Below are 17,821 nucleotides of genomic sequence, written 5' to 3' on the forward strand. Positions count from 1 at the left end.
CTTTTGACTCAGGGCAGGGCTGGGCTCTAGTTAGCCTGGGCTGAAGGGTCCTCTGAAGGTAGGCCCTGAGGGCAGTGCCCAGGCACAGCATCCAGAGGCGCCCAGGTAATGGCAGCTTTTATCATGTCCCTCAGCACTGACCACCTGAGAGGGACAAGGGGACAGGACTGGGGGCTTCCAAGGCTTAGACACTCTGGGAATCTGAGAGCCTCCTGAGAAATGAGGACTTCAGACCTGGAATAGAGAATGGCTGACTTATTGAGCACTTAGTCGATGCCAGGTGCTGTGCTGAGCCCTCTTTACACACATATATGAAGTAACTCCTCTAGTCTCCCCATTTTACAGATGAGGAAACTGAGACTTTTAAAGGTCATTCAAGATGACTCAGTGGTGGTAATGAAGGCACTTGGCCTTCAGGGCTGTCCCTCACACCCTCCCAGAAATATCTTTAGCCTTCTAAGGGAGCAAAGATGGGCACAATAAAGGGCAGAAATGGTATGGACCTAACAGAAGCAGAAGATATTAAGAAGAGGGGGCAAGAATACACAGAAGAACTATACAAAAAAGATCTTCATGACCCAGATAATCATGATGGTGTGATCACTCACCTAGAGCCAGACATCCTGGAATGCGAAGTCAAGTGGGCCTTAGGAAGCATCTCTACAAACAAAGCTAGTGGAGGTGTTGGAATTCCAGTTGAGCTAAATCCTAATCCTAAAAGGTGATGCTGTGAAAGTGCTGCACTCAATATGCCAGCAAATTTGGAAAACTCAGTAGTGGCCACGGGACTGGAAAAGGCCAATTTTCATTTCAATCCCAAAGAAAGGCAATGCCAAGGAATGTTCAAACTACCACACAATTGCACTTATCTCACATGCTAATAAGTAAAAGGCAGAGGAACCAGAGATCAAATTGCCAACATCCCTTGGATCATCAAAAAAGCAAGAGACTTCCAGAAAAACATCTACTTCTGCTTTATTGACTATACCAAAGCCTTTGACTATGTGGATAAAAATAAATTGGAAAATTCTTCAAAAGATGGGAATACCAGACTACCTGACCTGCCTCCTGAGAAATCTGTATGCAAGTCAAGAAGCAATAGTTAGAACCGGACACGGAACAACAGACTGGTTCCAAATTGGGAAAGTATTGTCATCCTGCTTATTTAACTTGTACGCAGAGTACATCATGTGAAATGCCAGGCTGGAGGAAGCACAAGCTGAATCAAGATTGCCAGGAGAAATATCAATAACCTCAGATACACCACCTTTATGGCAGAAAGTGAAGAACTAAAGAGCCTCTTGATGAAAGTGAAAGAGGAGAGTGAAAAAGCTGGCTTAATACTCAACATTCAAAAAACTAAGATTGGGGCATCTGGTCCCATCACTTCATGGCAAATAGCTGGGGAGACAGTGGAAACAGTGACAGACTTTATTTTGGGGGGCTCCAAAATCTCTGCAGATGGTGACTGCAGCCATGAAATTAAAAGATGCTTGTCCCTTGGAAGAAAAGCTATGACCAACCTAGACAGCATATTAAAAAGCTGAGACATTACTTTGCCGACAAAGTTCTGTCTAGTCAAAGCTATGATTTTTCCAGTAGTCATGTATGGGTGTGGGAGCTAGACTATAAAGAAAGCTGAGCACTGAAGAATTGATGCTTTTGAACTGTGGTGTTGGAGAAGACTCTTGAGAGTCCCTTGGACTGCAAGGAGATCAAACCAATCCATCCTAAAGACGATCAGTCCTGAATATTCATTGGAAGGACTGATGCTGAAGCTGAAACTCCAATACTTTGGCCACCTAATGTGAAGAACTGGTTCATCTGAAAAGACCCTGATGCTGGGAAAGATTGAGGGCAGGAGAAGGGGAGGACAGAGGATGAGATGGTTGGATAGCATCAACAACTCGATGGCCATGAGTTTGAGCAAGCTCCGGGAGTTGGTGATGGACAGAGAAGCCTGGCATGCTGCAGTCCATGGGGTCGCAAAGAGTCAGGCACAACTGAGTGACTGAACTGAAGTTCACTTCTAACAGTTATTAGCTCTACCCAGGAGAAATTTCCAATCGCATCTCATGCTAGATTGGTGGGTGGGGGTGGGCGGGGGGCATCTAAATGCTTTCCTGGGGAGCTCCATCCCAAGGCCTAGGAAAAGGAGGCAGCATAGGACCTGGTGGGCTACCCTCACCCCCCCCCACACTGTGCACTGGCTGTATAATTTGTGGGACCCAGTGCCAAGGGAAAAGGTGAGGTCCTTTTTTCAAAGAGTATTAAGAGATTTCAAGACTGTGACAGCAGAGCATTAAGCCAAGAGTAGGTCTTGTGTGGCTGAACAGATCATGCATGCATGCTAAGTCACTTCAGTCCTGTCCAACTCTTTACAACCCTATGGACTGTAGCCCACCAGGCTCCTCTGTCCATGGGATTCTCCAGACAAGAATATTGGAGTAGATTGCCATGTTCTCCTCCAGGGAATCTTCCCGACCCCGGGATCGAACCCAGGTCCCTTACATCTTCTGCATTGGCAGGTGGGTTCTTTACAACAGCGCCACCTGGGAAGCCCCAGTGAACAGATCACATGCCCATCAAGTGGGTCCTGGCTCCTCCCCCTGGATGGAACCATTAGTAATATCAGAAAACAGAGAGGACCATACTATGCTGAGGAGGAGCCCCACCAAGGTACACAGAGCTCTGAGTTCTAGGGAGTCCCAGCAATTCTTCAAGCCCTCTTCCTGTTTCTTCATCTAAAAGGCGATGTGGTGGACAGGATGACCACCACTGTCCTTTAAAGCTGGACAGCTTAGGTTTTGGTGCCAATGCCACAGGGATCATATGGGGTGGCAGCTGGGGAAGGCTGGTGCTCAGGGGACAGTTTGGGAATCCAGGGTCCCTCCAGCCTCCCTAGGACATAGCTTGGTGGTTATCACTGTGACCTCTCCCACAGCTGGAGGTCACCTGTGTGACACCCTCACCTGAATGAACACAGATGAGCTACACATGACAATCTATACTGGCTGACTATAAAATGCATTTTGTGTGTTTTAGTTACTCAGTTGTGTCTGACTCTTTGCAACCTGATGGACTGCAGCCCACCAGGTTCCACTGTCCATGGAATTCTCCATGCAAGAACACAGGAATGGGTTGCCATTCCCTTCTCCAGGGGATCTTCCCGACTCAGAGTTCGAACTCAGGTCTCCTGCATTGCTGGCAGATTCTTTACTGCCTGAGCCACCAGGGAAGCCCAATAAAATGCATACATATATTTAAAACAACCAAAACAGATGCCACAAAAGCCAGAGGAACAGGCTTTTATTTTTCCTGCCTAGGAAACCCCATGGGGGGCCCTGCAAGATCAGGAAGGGGAGTAGAAATATCAGAAAAGTATTAATGCAGAACTTAATAGACCACAACTTCCAGGATCATTTAGGGCTCCACTGGGAGGGCCATGGTCCCAGCACAGCGCCTGACACAGAAAACAGCACAAGGGAGCCACAGTACCTGATTATACCCCCACCCCACCCTCGCCATTTGCCAGCTGAGCTGCGTGGGGCAAGCAATTTCACCTAAGTCTTGGTATTCTCCTCTGGAAAAATGGAGACTTCTCCTTGAGACTGTTTGGAAGACCAAGGGAGATAATATATGTTAAGTACCAGTCCACAGAGCCTAGCATAGGACAGCTAAAAGAATCAGAGCCACAGCAGAAAATAACACAGCATTGTAAAGCCACTACATCTAATTCAAATTTGAGGGGCTGCCCTAGCGGTGAAGAATCCCCCTGCCAAAGTGGGAGACACAGGTTCAATCCCTGATCCGGGAAGATCCCACGTACTGTGGAGTAACTAAGCTTATGTGCCACAGCTATTGAGCCTGTGCTCTAGAGTCCGGGAACCACAACTCCTGAAGCCCACACGCCCTAGAGCCCGTGCTCCAAGAGAAGCCACGGCAATGAGAGGCCTGCACACCACAACTAGCGAGCAGACCCTGCTCGCCACAACTAGAGACAAGTCCATGCGCAGCCAAAAATAAATGAATAAATAAAATTTTAAAAAATTAAATAAATAAAAGAATTGAAGCCAACACTTTCTGAGTGCCATTTACTCCTAGGCTGACCCACATGAAATTGCCAGCTAGTGTTTATGATAAATACAATGGTTATTGCCATTTTAAAGCTAAGGAAACTGAGGCACAGAGAGGTTAATGCTCTTTCCTGAAGCCACAAAGCTTAATAAGAGAAGCTCAGATTGAAACCAGACAGTCTGGCTCTCAAGATTAATAACTGAGATTCCAAATGATGACCCCGAATCATCAAGATAAGTTTAATTATGTTCTGCAGTCTCAGTTTGAGAAGTCAGAGAAGTGTGAAATCCATTTTAGAAGTCTCCTCTGTGCAAACTAGTAAAAAAAAAAAAAAAAGATAAAAGATTGGCTCTGAAATTCATCTAACTGGAAAAATCCATCAGTGAGCCACACCTCGTTCCCCTACCACACCCCCACAGCAAATATGTGTGAGGCGTTGATACAGGTTTATTTGGTTGTTCAACTTGATCTGTCCTCCCTAACACCGTCTAGACCCAGTAACATTTGCCAAAAGCCCATTATGATAAACAGTATGGGGCCATTCAAATCCATGGGCATAAGACAGAACTTCAGAAACTTTCTAGGCTGTAACCAAGGCACCCTTCCTCCCTAAGGGGTGCGCAGCCCATGGGGAGCCCTTGAGACAAGGAACTTGGAGCTGCTGAGGGACTTGCTTTTGAACGTGGTGTGGGATATGGGTTGTTGGGCTTCTCTGGTAGCTCAGACAGTAAAGACTCTGCCTCCAATGCCGGAGACTCAGGTTCAGCCCCTGGATTGGAAAGATCCCCTGGAGAAGGGAATGGCTACCCACTCCAGCATTCTTGCCTGGAGAATCCATGGATAGAGGAGCCTGGTGGCCTACAGTCCATGGAATTGTAAAGAGTCAGACACGACCGACTAACACTTTCACGCTTTCACATGGTTTATGGTAATAGTCGTATTTACTATGCTTTGACTATTCCTCTTAAATAAGGGTTAATAAATGAATCAGCCCTTGATATACATGTGACTCCAGAAGAGGCAATAAAATGTACTGGGCAAGCAGGATTAGGGAGCAGTAAAATCTGGCCAAGGGTCAAAGATCCTGCGGTTTGACATTCTCAGTCAGAGAGAGGGGGGGTCCCTGAGCACATAAAATGCCTTTCCCAAACCAGAAGCATCTCTGGAATCAACTGCAGGGATGGTAAAACAGCTCCGGCAATATATAATTTTCTGCAATTTCTGCCTTTTCACCCCATCTTTTTAAAAAACATATTAAGTTCTTCTGTAACAGCAGGATTGCTTCAATTTGCATCTTTCCGCATGTTAATCAGGCTGCTGGGGAGACCAGAGCGCAAACAGCCTTTCTCTCTGGGGTGGTGGCCTGGCCCACTCTAACATGGTAGCCCTCCCTGACCCAGGAGAGGGCCTTGTAGGCCAGAGGTCAGCGGGTGGGCTGAAGGCTGGGAGAGGGTAGCCACAGCCAGGAGGGGAGAATGGAAGGTTACTCTGGTTGAGTCTTGCTGGCAGCTCCCAGGGTGAGAGCCAGGATAAGGCCAGTGCAAAATTTTAGCGACTCCAAAAATCTCAGTAATCAAAATAAAGATTTTAATGCGATATTAAAAAAAAAAAAACCAAAACCAATGCAAAAAAAAATCCATGATACCTAAAATATCAAAAATCTATTTTAAATAAAATAAAGCCATTTAAAATGAAGAAACTGAGGCACGGAAAGGTCAAGCAACTTGCCCAGGGTCACAGAGCTAGTAAGCAATGACATTTGGTCTGGATCCAGAGCCCAGGTTCTTAATCGCTTTGCCCTACTGCTCACATTCTGTACCCTGAGAAACACTTTTAAATAGATGTGGAACATAGTGACATTTATGGTCTTCTCCTTAATATTTGCAATGTTTCCCAAATTTCCTGGAATTAGTGCACTGTCTTTTTTATTCAGAAAAATGAAGACACTGAAAAGAAAGAACCTCTAAGGGAAAAGAATCTGAAAAAAGAATGAATATATGTAAATGTATCACTGAATTGCTGTGATGGCAACCCACTCCAGTATTCTTGCCTGGAGAATTCCATGTACAGAGGAGCCTGGCGGGCTACAGTCCATGGGGTTGCAGAGTTGTACGTGACTGAGCATGCATACACACACATATACACCCGAAACTAACACAACATTGCAAATCAACTATATCCCAGTATAAACTAAAAATTAAATTTAAATAGGTAAGAAAATTAATCATTATCCACAACTCTGAGACGTAGCACTCCCACAGGGGTGGACATGACTCAGAGTTGGGGGTGATTCTGTGACCAGTGACCTCTGGAAGGGCTCTTGCATTCACAGAGGAGCCCAGCCCCAGAGCCCCTGCTTGCCTGGGTAAGCCTGCAGAAGCAGGAGACCTGGGGGTAGGCATTAGGGATGGTGGTGAAGACTCCAGAGGCTACAGTTTATTCTCATGCAGATGGCGAGTATTCAAGCTGGTCTAGGAGCTGGGCCTGTCTCTAAACATCGACTGAATAACCACATTGAGGTCAAGCTGGTTTTTCTCTGCTGTCTTAATGACTGGCTTCTCAAGCAAGCCAATCAGTTGTGTATCTGTTGATGTGGTCATTCACAGGCGAAGAATTGCAGATTGACCATTTTTCCTCCCACTCATTGAGCCTGTGTGTCTAGGATACTAACCAAACTCCATCAACTAAAGTTCAAAGAAAAATGGAACAAGTCAGCTATGAGGATGTTCAAGGTATTAATTATATTGTTTTCCTTTAACAGAATAGATTTAATAAATTATGGCCCATCCATACAACAGAGAATTGATATATAGCTATTAAATATGTCTTCTAAGAATAATGACATGGGAAAATAAATCTGGATATCATATTCTACTAATTATAAGAAAAAGCTATATACTTGGACACACAGAAAAAAAGCCTTGGAGGAAAGGCTTCAAAATGTCAACAGTGATTATCTCTTGGTGATGAATCTAGTCTTTGTATTTTCAACAGTCGGGAACATGTTATTTTTTCAGCATCAGGAAAAATGTTTTTGTTTTGTTTTCTTTCACTCTGCTTGTTGTTCTTGTTGTTAACGAGAAAGATGATTTCTAAGACCAAAATATTGCAAACTAACTTTTTAAAAGTGTGATGTCTGGGACTTGCCTGGTGGTACGGTGGATAGGAATCTGCCTGCCAATGCAGAGGACATGGGTTTGATTCCTGGTCCGGGGAGATCCCACAGGCCATGGAGCAATGAAGTCCATGTCCCACAACTACTGAGCCTGAATGCCTAACTACTCACTAAAGTCCACATGCCATAGAGCCTGTACTTTGCAACAAGAGAAGCACCGCAATGAGAAGCTGGCACACTGCAACTAGAGTAGCCCCTGCAAGAAGAGAAAGCCCACGCACAGCAACGAAGACTAAGTGCAACCAAAAATAAATAAGTACCTGCTCTTCCTTTAAAAAAATAAAACATAAAAGGGTGATATCTGAATGCTGATTATTCACCATGCAGGACACATAGCTGTGCTGACCACACACACACACACACAAAATCTTTCCCAAAGATCAACCTGCATATTTTGGGTCTCAGGAAACCTTCACCACTTCCCCCACTTCACCTTACCTCTTTCTTCCTATCTTTCTCCTTCCTTCTCCTGGAATCTTCCCAAGACTCCCATATGGAGACACTGGGCTCTCTCTGAAGTTTGTCTTTAGAACAATGAGAGTTCTGACTTTATCAGGGTTCAAAGCTAAGCTCCCCATCCACAAAGTCCCACACCATCTGGCCCCCACATTCACCCACACCCTTGCCTCTCTGATGTCACTCACTATTGTTTTCCTGCTCCTTCCTTTACAAGAGCTTTGGTATTCTTTGTCTGGACTGATCTTCCTCTAGGTAGTTGCAAGGGCTCATTGCCTCACCTGTATGTATTTTGGCATATTATGTGGTATGTCCAAGAATTTTCCTTCAGGATAGTAAAGAGTGCTGTAAAATATTTGTCATAAAAAAGAGGCAGTGGGTCTGACAGGAGTGATGACCCTACTTTACAGTGATTGCTGGCTGGCAATTTCTGTCTTTCATACAAAATTGAAAACTTTGGGAGGGCATGAACTGAGCATATTTAATGAAATGAAATGAATGAAAACATGAGCAGGCGTTGTTGTTGTTCAGTCGCTCAGTCGTGTCCCCACGACTTTGTGACCCCACGTACTGCAGCACACCAGTCTATCCTGTCCTTCACCATCTCCCGGAGCTGGCTCAAACTCATGTCCATTGAGTTGGTGATGCCATCCAACCATCTCATCCTCTGTCGTCCCCTTCTCCTCCTGCCCCCAATCTTTCCCAGCATGAGGGTTTTTTCTGAGTCAGCTCTTCGCATCACGTGGCCAAAGTATTGGAGCTTCAGTTTCAGCATCAGTACTTCTAATGAATATTCAGGATTGATTTCCTTTAGGATTGACTGGTTTGATCTCCTTGCAGTCCAAGGGACTCTCAAGAGTCTTTTCCAACACCACAGCTCAAAACTATTCATTCTTTGGTGTTCAGCCTTCTTTATGGTCCACCTCTCACATCCATACCTGACTACTGGAAAAATCATAGCTTTGACTATATAGACCTTTGTCAGCAAAGTAATGTCTCTGCTTTTTAATATGCTGTCTAGGTTGGTCATAGCTTTTCTTCCAAGGAGCAAGCGTCTTTTAATTTCATGGCTGCAGTCACCATCTGCAGTGAGTCTGGAGCCCAAGAAAATAAAGTCTGTCACTGTTTCTATTGTCTCCCCATCTATTTGCCAGGCTGCTGATACCTAGAAGGGGATGGGGAGGGATAGCTACCAGGTGAAGCTTTGACTTCCTTGACTGGTGAGAGGTGAGTCACATTCTTGCCAATGTGTGCAGGGACCTGACTGGATGGCCTTGAGAATGCGCATCTGGTCAGGGACTCCTGGCTCCAGAGCGAGGCTGTCTGGCTGCCTGGCAGGCCCAGGCGCAGCTAGGGGTCTGGGAAGGGGAAGCCTAGGAGCTAGTCACCACCCACACCCACAACACCCTCCTGCCTCTCTCTAGAAGTCCAGCCACTCATCAGGCCTACTAAAGGCTACTGGCCTGACAAAGCCCATAGCTGTTCCATGTGCCATGAAGGTTCAGAACTTCACTGGGTGAGGGAAACACTCCCAGACCCCAGGCTTGGGTTAGAATCCTGCAGTCTTAGGCAGGCCACTCCAACTTCTCTGCATCTGGACACTGGGTCACTCACACATACCCAGCCCTGAGTCCCATGAAGGTGAAAGTGTTAGTTGTTCAGTTGTGATCCCTTGGACTGTAGCCTGCCAGGCTCCTTTGTCCATAGGATTTTCCAGGCAAGAATGCTGAAGTGGGTTGCCATGCCCTTCTCCAGGGGATCGTCCAGACCCAGGGATAGAACCCCTGTATCCTGCATTGCAGGCAGATTCTTTACTGTCTAAGCCATCAGGGAAGGCCCCTGAGTCCCATGGTGAATGATCAAATAGACTGTCAACATGAGAGTCTTAATCAACTGTGAGGACTATGCAAATATTGGTCAGTATTACAAGCAATAATCACTGTTTTACTGCTGACCATAATGAATTCTTTGGTGATTCGGAGGCCCTTCAGGAGATTAAGCTCAGCCTTGTCAACATCAGGTATCACCAAATAATATCTGGGGTCAAATTCTGATTGTTGGAACTTTCTTGGTATTTAAATTCTCGATGAGAAGGGCTTTTCTATAACCCATCAAAGCATGCTGGTGACCCTCTGGAGTCAACTCTAATCCTTCTCTGGTCCCTGCCCGCCCACACCATCCCCATGGATGAAGGGAGGGTTTGTCTGCTCCAGGAGAATATATTCATTTGAGCAGGAAGCCCAGCTCTGGTGAAAAACCATCTCTCAGACTCCACCCTCTTCCTTTGATCCTCCTACTGAATGCTGGGATGACAGAAGCAAAGCCGATCAGATGTAATTATTTTAATTCAGCCAGATGCTGGGAATTAGTCTCTTTTTCCTTGCAAGTATTCTAGGGAAAGACAGAACTCAGCCAAAGATGCCCCCAAAGAAAAGGAGCTGACAATCTCAAGAGGAAGGGAGGGAGCCCCCCACCCCCATTTGCTCTGAAACTGCTTAAATCAAAGAAGCTGCTGCCATCCGTGGAAGCTGAGGGGGAGGGCGGAGTGGGGGAGGAGGAGAGCCTAAACACACACTGTTTACCAATCCCGGAAAACTAGACCAATAGCAGCACCCAGCACCGACCGTCTAGAGCTTTAGAATTTCCAAAGCACTTTCGTTTGTATTACTTTGTCTAATTATAAACCAGGGAGAAAGCCACTGACTGAGTTAGAAGCCTGAGGGCAAACTGGATTTAGACTTCAGGGAATTCAGGTTCAGTCTTCCCCAGACACCCACTAGGAGGAGAGCCCCTTGGGCACAGCCACCATCACAATCTCCTTTAATCTTCACAGCAAGTCTATCAGCCCCAGCATACAGGTGGAGAAACTGAGGCTCAGGAAGCTTGAATAGAGCTCTAGTCTACATATCGGCTATGTTCTCTCCCTGAAACTCCACTACTTTGGCCACCTGATGCGAAGGATTGACTCATTGGAAAAGCCCCTGATGCTGGGCAAGATTGAAGGCAGGAGGAGAAGGGGATGACGGAGGATGAGATGGTTGGATGGCATCACTGACTCGATGGACATGAGTTTGAGCAGGCTCTGGGAGTTGGTGATGGACAGGGAACCCTGCTCTGCTGCAGTCCATGGGGTCGCAGAGAGTCGGACACGACTGAGCGACTGAACTGACTCTCTCCCTTGTGGGGACTCCAATAGTGCCCAGATCGCCAGCATATACAGGTGTAGCAGTTATATCCACACGCCCTAAATGTTTGGTTTGGGCTTCCTGTTCATTCATTTACAGATTCACCAAACAGCCTCTGTGATCACCTACTGCACGCCCCGCCCTCTGCTGGGTGTACCTGTGGGGGAGGTTTAGTCCTGGGGTCAAGGTCCACCAGACCCACCGAGGTAAACAGACAAACAGAAAGCAGATAGAGCAACTGTGTTTGAGCTGATCTAGTCAGTGCTGTACTTCCCAAAGAATATCAATTCTGTGTCTTATTCTCCAACTGGAAGCCCCTGAATGCAGAGTTTGGGACACTATAGCCTCGTTATTAAAGATCCTGGCTACCCCCAGCTACCCCCACTTGTCCCTACCTCCTGCTTCTCTGCAGTCCCACAGAAGAAGCAAAACCAAGGGCTGCGTAGGACTGCAGACTCTGGCTTCCCAACATATACACACACACACACACACACACACATGCACACACACCAACCACATGCTCTCACCCCCTCAGCCCCATGTAGGGGCATCACCCTACTCCAGAGCTAAAAGTGAAAAATGACAACTAAATGCTAAGCGCCCAGCCTCCCAGACTGAAAAAGCCTCTCCACTGCCAGTGTTGGTGCCAAGGCAGTCTTGGCTCAAGGACAAGCGAGCGTGGCCGTGACGGGGAGTGGACCAGGGCTCCCAGCCCAGCTCAGCGGCTGACCGTGGGCGAGCTTTTTCCTCTCTCTGTGCCTCAGTCAGCTCAGCTCTGAAAAGGGGAGACATCTTCCAGCTCCAAAGCCGTGGACTTCTGTGACAGCCAAGGTAGACTGAAGAGCCCCGCCCTCCCCCAGTGCCTCCAAGGACACCCTGTGGTCCCAGGGTCCCAGGGAGGCCAGCCTGCCCTCCGTCACCGCCCCATCCCCACCCCATCCCCAGGTCTTGTCCTACAGTCCCTCTGCCACTCACCCTGCAGTTGCTGAGCTCCTCAGCGGACAGGATGATGGTGCCACATTTCTTCCCTGGGACACCGCTGAGAGAGGAGAAGATGAGAGAATGGAAAGTCAGACAAAGACAGAGCCACAAACCTGAGCTCTCCCTGAATCAGCCCTCTTCATCCTCCCCTCGCCTCCCCACCACCATCCAGCAGATCTGCTCCGAAGCCCCTAAGAAGACAGAGTCTCCTGTGACCTAGGGTGCTGCTTCCTGGGCCAGGCCCCCAGGCCTGGAGTTGCCCCACCCCCTGCTCCCCAAGAGCCCACCAAGAAGGGTACTGTCTGCATTGAAAGTCCTAGAAAAGCATCCAGACTCACCCGGAGGCTTCCAGACCAGTGGTTCTCAAACTTTCCATCCAGAGACCACTTCTGTGGGCAAAAGACCTCGTGGGCTAGCCACCCCACCCTGCACCCAGCTGATCCCCAGAGTCCCGGCACATCCCAGCCCTGAGCCACTCTGATCCATTGGAGGAAGGAGAGCAATAAGAGGCAGTGAAACAGGAGGACGGGTGTACTCTGGGTGGCAGCTTGCCAGGCCGTCTCCCATGGCTCCCTCCCCTGCAACTTCTTGGCTGGGGTCTCTCTGGGGGAGAGAGATCTCAGCCAACCCTGAGCTCCTCTAGGAGGTGGGCGGCCAGGACGTGAAGTTGGCCCCCCTCCCCCAGAGAATCCTCTCTAGGGGAGCAAGTTCCCAGGGTGGGGTTCTACCATGATCTCTTCCTTTGGTCAGGAGGGACCCCACCCCACCCAGGTACCAGCCCACCCCATTCCGATGTTTAGGACTAACCCCAGCTGGGGGGAGGTCCCAGGGCAGCCAGGGCCCCTGGGAGGGAGAAGAAAATGGCAGCTGTCCAGTAGCTGTGTGACTTTGGGCTCATTACTGCACCTCTCTGAGTCTCAGTTTCCTAGCCCATAAAATGGGTGTGACTGTAGCATCCATTTTACAAAATAATATGCACACACACCGTGCCTGACACGGAGGAGGCCCTCAAGAGCACCATTTCTCTCCCCGCCTGGCTCCTTTTACAACTCTGCAAAGCTGATGAAATGCAGCCCACACTCGAGCCAGCCTCAGGGCCACAACATGCTGGCTGCGGAACACATTTCTGAGAACCACTGATGGAGCTCTCTTCAGTGCCAGCTCTCGAAGGGAGAGATTCTCAAACAGAGGAGGCAGGGGAGGCAGGGGAGCTGGCCCTCTGCAGGGGGCTGATGAGATAGCCCGGATCCCCCCAGATGCAGCGGCCAGAGCAGGGCTGCAGCTGGAGTGGCCCCTGCTCCAGCCAGGTGGCCAGCCTGTCCCCCCTAGACTTAGGCAGCCAGCTGAGTAACCCAAAGCCCCGCCACCCCCATCCAGCCCTGCCTGCTGGTAAAGATTGATCTGTTTGACCAGGGAGATAGAATGCTCACACCAGCCTCCTCTGTCCAATGTTTCTCCATCTGCTCCGCTCCTTGCCTCTTAGCCCCTCGTCTATTTCCGATCTCTCCTTCCACGCTCTCCAGCCCCAGTCAGCTCCCACCTTCCTAGCCTTTCTCTCTCTCCCTCCCTTCCCACTTGCTCTCCCTTTCTGCTTCTCTCTCTGACTCCTGCTCCCTCTCCAATTGCTGCTTCTCTACTCTTCTTGTAAATTAGCATCCATACCCTTCCAGGGCTGTGAGCATCCCTAGGTCTTGTGAAGGCCCCTTTCCTACATCCCACTAATCTGATGGACAATCCAGCTACTGAGACCCCAACTTCTAGGAGCCCTCAGCAAAGGCCAGTGGCCCCTCCAGGTGGGTCCCCCGAGCAGATGCTCCCTACCCTTGTCCCCCTACCCCCTGCCAGGTGTGGACCCTCTCTCCAACCAGGAGAGGAAAGGGAAGGAGTGGGAGGGTCTTCGTGGCCATATTTGCAGGAGGCCAGCCAAAAGCAGGGTGGGGGCTGGGGCAACATGGCTAGCCCACCACAGCTGGTGAGCAAGTGTGGAAAGTGAGGGTTTAGCAGAATCTACTCTGTGAGGAGGCTGATGTCCAGCAGTGGAAGCACTGGAGAAGAGGGGAGATAAAGACAAGGGAGGAGAAAGCTGAGAGATGGGAGGGGGAGAAAGCGGGCCTGGGGAGAGGACAGGAAGGAAGAGGGCCCAGTCCTTGCTGATGCCCAGAAACAGCCCCTACCTCTCAGCCCCACCCTGCTCCCCAAAGTCCTCTGACCCCTGGGGCTGGGGATGCTGGAGCTCTAGCCGGGGTGGGGGGAAGGCCAGCTGCAGAGTGAGTGGCCCCAAGTGTCTGGGTCCTTCAGGAGGGACCCAGGACCCTGTCCGTGCCCCTGAGCAGGACTGAAGAAGGCACAGTGGTGGGAGCGGGGACGGGACCAGGACCCTGAGGCCCCCTTCTGCAGAGCTGGCTGAATGTGAGGACTCCAGGGCCAGAGGTGTCTGGTGGCCTACCCGTTGGACACAGCCGGCATGGGCTTGCCTGTCCTGGAATTCAGGCTGAACGCTCCTATTCTGTGGAGAGAGAAAGAGCATGCTGTGAGCTGAGTATCCCCGTCCTGAGAGGCCAGAGCTCTCGGCATCATCGAGATTCTTGGAGACCGGTTTCTGTTCTGGATCAAACATCAGAACAGGTCCAAGAGCCACAGGCCAGGGGAAGGAGAGGTATTCTTCCCAAACCTAACAAGGTGACGCTCTGGGCAACTTCACCTCAGAGGTTCTCAGAGTGTGGTTCCCAGACAAGCCGCATCACCTCCCCTGGGGCTGTGTCAGACATGGAAATGCTCGCGCCATCACCTGGACCTGGGTTGGAGCCCAGCGGTCTGTGCGAAATCCGCTCTCCAGGGGATGCTGATGCCTGCTTCAGTTTGAGAACCTCCGCGCAGCCTCTCTGAGGCTCGGTGTGCGGGCTGGGAAATGGGGAGACTGACCTCGTGAGGTCACAGAGACGAAACACTGTCTGGCCCAGAACAGACACCCCTTGAAAGGAAGCCATTCATAGGTCTAGCCAGAGGAGCAACTAGACTTGGACATGGGAAAGCTTCAGTGGGGGAAGTAGGTCCCCTCCTTCACCAGCACCCTGCATCTCCACACTTTAGATCCTGTTTGACCTTTAAAGCTCCTCCCACTGGCTCCTCCCCAATCCAAAGTCTTTCTCCATCCCCCCGCCGCCGGAAGGTGTGCCCCCCACCCCTGGAAGGCCAGGGGGCAACACAGGAAACAGACCCAAATAACTCATGTGCTTTTGACCCAAGCAGTTGGGAGCTAAGAGGGGCAGACACACATTCACTCCTGGGACCCAAATTCTATAAGCTTCAGAGCCCTCAAACATGGGATTACTCCCTAGGCTCAAGAAATGATAGCTATTTATCACTATATTCTGTGAAGCCAGAGGAGGAGACCATTTGGGGGACAGGAGGACTTTCTGGGGCCTCTGAAGTTTCCACACAGTTATTGGGGGTTAGAGACAGGGCCTGGGAAAGAGACCAGTTCCCTCCCCCCAATAACACATTCTGCAGTTATTGATCATGGTGAGGGGACAGCGTCCAGTGTGAAATTGGCAGAAGCGGGGGGGGGGGGGGGGGGGCGGGGTGTGCTTTTCTGCCCACCCTGCCCTGTGACCTAGACACATGTCCCCGTTGGCAGGCCTCTCTTGCCTGGTCCCTGCTCCTGGGGCTTCCCGAGGAACAAGGACAAGAGAGGTCACCCCACGGCCTGGCCAACCTGGCTGGTCCCTGAAGCCACCCCCAGGCTCCACTGTGAGAAGCCTTGGGACTCCTCATGGCGGAGCCTGTTCAGTGTAATAGTTTCCCCCTAAAGCACTGAAAACCCTATGATGCAGGGGCAGGGTGGGATGGGGAGGGCTTTGTCATTGGAACAATCTGAAGACTACTCAATGTAAGCAGATCCCTAGGTTCAAATCCTAGCTCTTCTACTTCCTAGCTATGTGGCCTTGGGCAAATCACTTCCCTCTCTGGGCTTCAGTTTCTTCCCCTGTATAATGATGGGGTCGGGGGTGGGTGAGGACTAGATGATGTCTCGGGCCATTCTAAAGAATGTGAGGCTCTAATAAGTGAGCCGAGGTCCCTCCAAGATAATTGGGTTAAAAGTCCTGCAAGGGCAAGGCTCTTTCAGTCTCCGTATTTCCGACTGCCCATGATGACTGGCTGACGGCGTGCCCCTCCCCTGAGCCAACCCTCAGCAAGGATGAACAGGAAGTTGGACCATCGCCGAGGAAGCAACCCAGACAGGCTCCACTTCCCTGTATACTTACGTGAGGGACTTCTCCAGGCGGCTCCCAGGGGACCCCACAATCTCTCCAAGGGTGCAGAAGGCCTGGCCCAGGAAATCCTGCACATCCAGGGTGCAAAAAAGACCACTGTCAACCACTAGGCTCACAGTCATCCTACCTCCCCCATCACCCCACCCCTGGATATATGGGGGCTCTGAATTGACAGGATATAGCGTCAGACACACACTCTGTGTCATAGTGAAACCCAAGGCCAACTCAGAGTTTGGCATTTAGGAGACTTTCAGAATTGCTGGGCAGGCACTGGCAGAACTCACGTGTTTGGATAAATCAGGACTCTTGGAGTCAACATCATACCTGCAGGGAACACAGAGAGACGGTGAAGGCAGCTGGGGCAGCCTGCCCTGAACTGTCTGGCTTCTTGAGGTGAGCCAGAACCCATGCTCTCCCCAAACCAAGCACTAATGCAGTGGACATTCCTGGGAGTAATAAAAGGGAGACACAAATGGGAGCCTTCTAAAGTGCTAGACCTAGTGTGTCTTTTGATCTGGGTGATAAATGGATATCAGAATGCATCATGGGGTAGAGTTCTTAGGATTTGGGCACTTCACTGCATATAAGTTATGTTGTTGTTGTTTATCCAATAAGTCATGTCCAACTCTTTGCGACCCCATGGACTGCAGTCCTCCAGGTTCCTCTGTCCATGGGATTTCCCAGGCAAGAATACTGGTGTGGGTTGGCATTTCCTTCTCCAGGGGATCTTCCTGACCCAGGGATCGAACCCACATCTCTTGCATTGGCAGGTGGATTCTTTACCACTGAGCAACCAGGGAAGCCCATATATAAGTTGTGTATGTGTTAGTCACTCAGTAGTGTCTGACTCTTTGCAACTCCATGGACTGTAGCCTGCCAGGCCTCCTCTGTCCATGGGATTCTCCGGGCAAGAATACTGGAACGGGGTGCCGTGCCCTCTTCCATAAGATCTTCCAAACCCAGGGATTGAACCTGTGTCTCTTGTGTCTCCTGCATCGGCAGGCAGGGTCTTTACCAGTAGTGTCATCTGGGAAGCTGACTTCTCTGCAATGGGTTGCATTGACTGCCCTGGCCCTCAAGTCCTCCTATTGCTCCCTCCACGTTCGTCTCCTTTTACTGCATTTTTTCCCTTTGCTCACTCTTTGCCAACCCCTTTCCCCATTCCATCCACAATTCTCTGGGGGCACAGTCCTTCCTAACCACCCTACATCCTGAACAAAACAACAAAACACTCCTCCACCTACTCACCAGACTAAAACCCCACTGTCACCCTTAACCTCAGGAGAGGGGGGCACTAGGCATCCTTGTGATGAACACACAGATGCTTTGAGTCCGGTCAGCCGGGTAACCCCTGCAGGAGGGGAAACTGGAGGGGACACCGCCCCCAGAACCAGCTTTGACAGAGGGAGAGTTCACTGGGGACTTGGGCTCCCTGGGGGTAGAACTGGAGTTGCCCCCAAGATCTTCCTCAACCACCCGCCCCAGAATCAGGTAATTGCCCAGTGCGCTTCCACACTAGACCAAAGCGGGGTGCCTTTGTTCCCTCTCCCCACCTCTCTTCCATCTCCTGATGTGCGTGGGGCTGGACTTCAGCTAAGAGTCCCTTTTCTCCCAGGTCAACCCTGGGCTTCCTCTGATGTGACAGCTCTCCTACCTTCCCGAGTGAGAAAACC

At 50.0% G+C, this 17,821-nt stretch overlaps 1 protein-coding gene across 2 annotated transcripts in view; it reads right to left on the bottom strand.

Moving 5' to 3' along the window:
- The window catches only part of CPNE5 (copine 5), a 102,485-nt gene that overhangs the window by 40,433 nt on the left and 44,231 nt on the right, over nt 1–17,821 (bottom strand). The window contains exons 5-9 of one of the 2 annotated variants that reach the window (XM_061146574.1): nt 16,433–16,472; nt 16,140–16,216; nt 14,321–14,380; nt 12,213–12,263; nt 11,869–11,932 (exon numbers count right to left, since the gene is read on the bottom strand). In XM_061146574.1, the coding sequence (XP_061002557.1) occupies nt 11,869–11,932; nt 12,213–12,263; nt 14,321–14,380; nt 16,140–16,216; nt 16,433–16,472 (292 nt within the window). The remainder of the gene's footprint in view (nt 1–11,868; nt 11,933–12,212; nt 12,264–14,320; nt 14,381–16,139; nt 16,217–16,432; nt 16,473–17,821) is intronic. The other variant, XM_061146575.1, reaches the window with a different exon arrangement.

This window comes from Dama dama, chromosome 7, assembly GCF_033118175.1.
Source record: "Dama dama isolate Ldn47 chromosome 7, ASM3311817v1, whole genome shotgun sequence".
Taxonomy (NCBI): domain Eukaryota; kingdom Metazoa; phylum Chordata; class Mammalia; order Artiodactyla; family Cervidae; genus Dama; species Dama dama.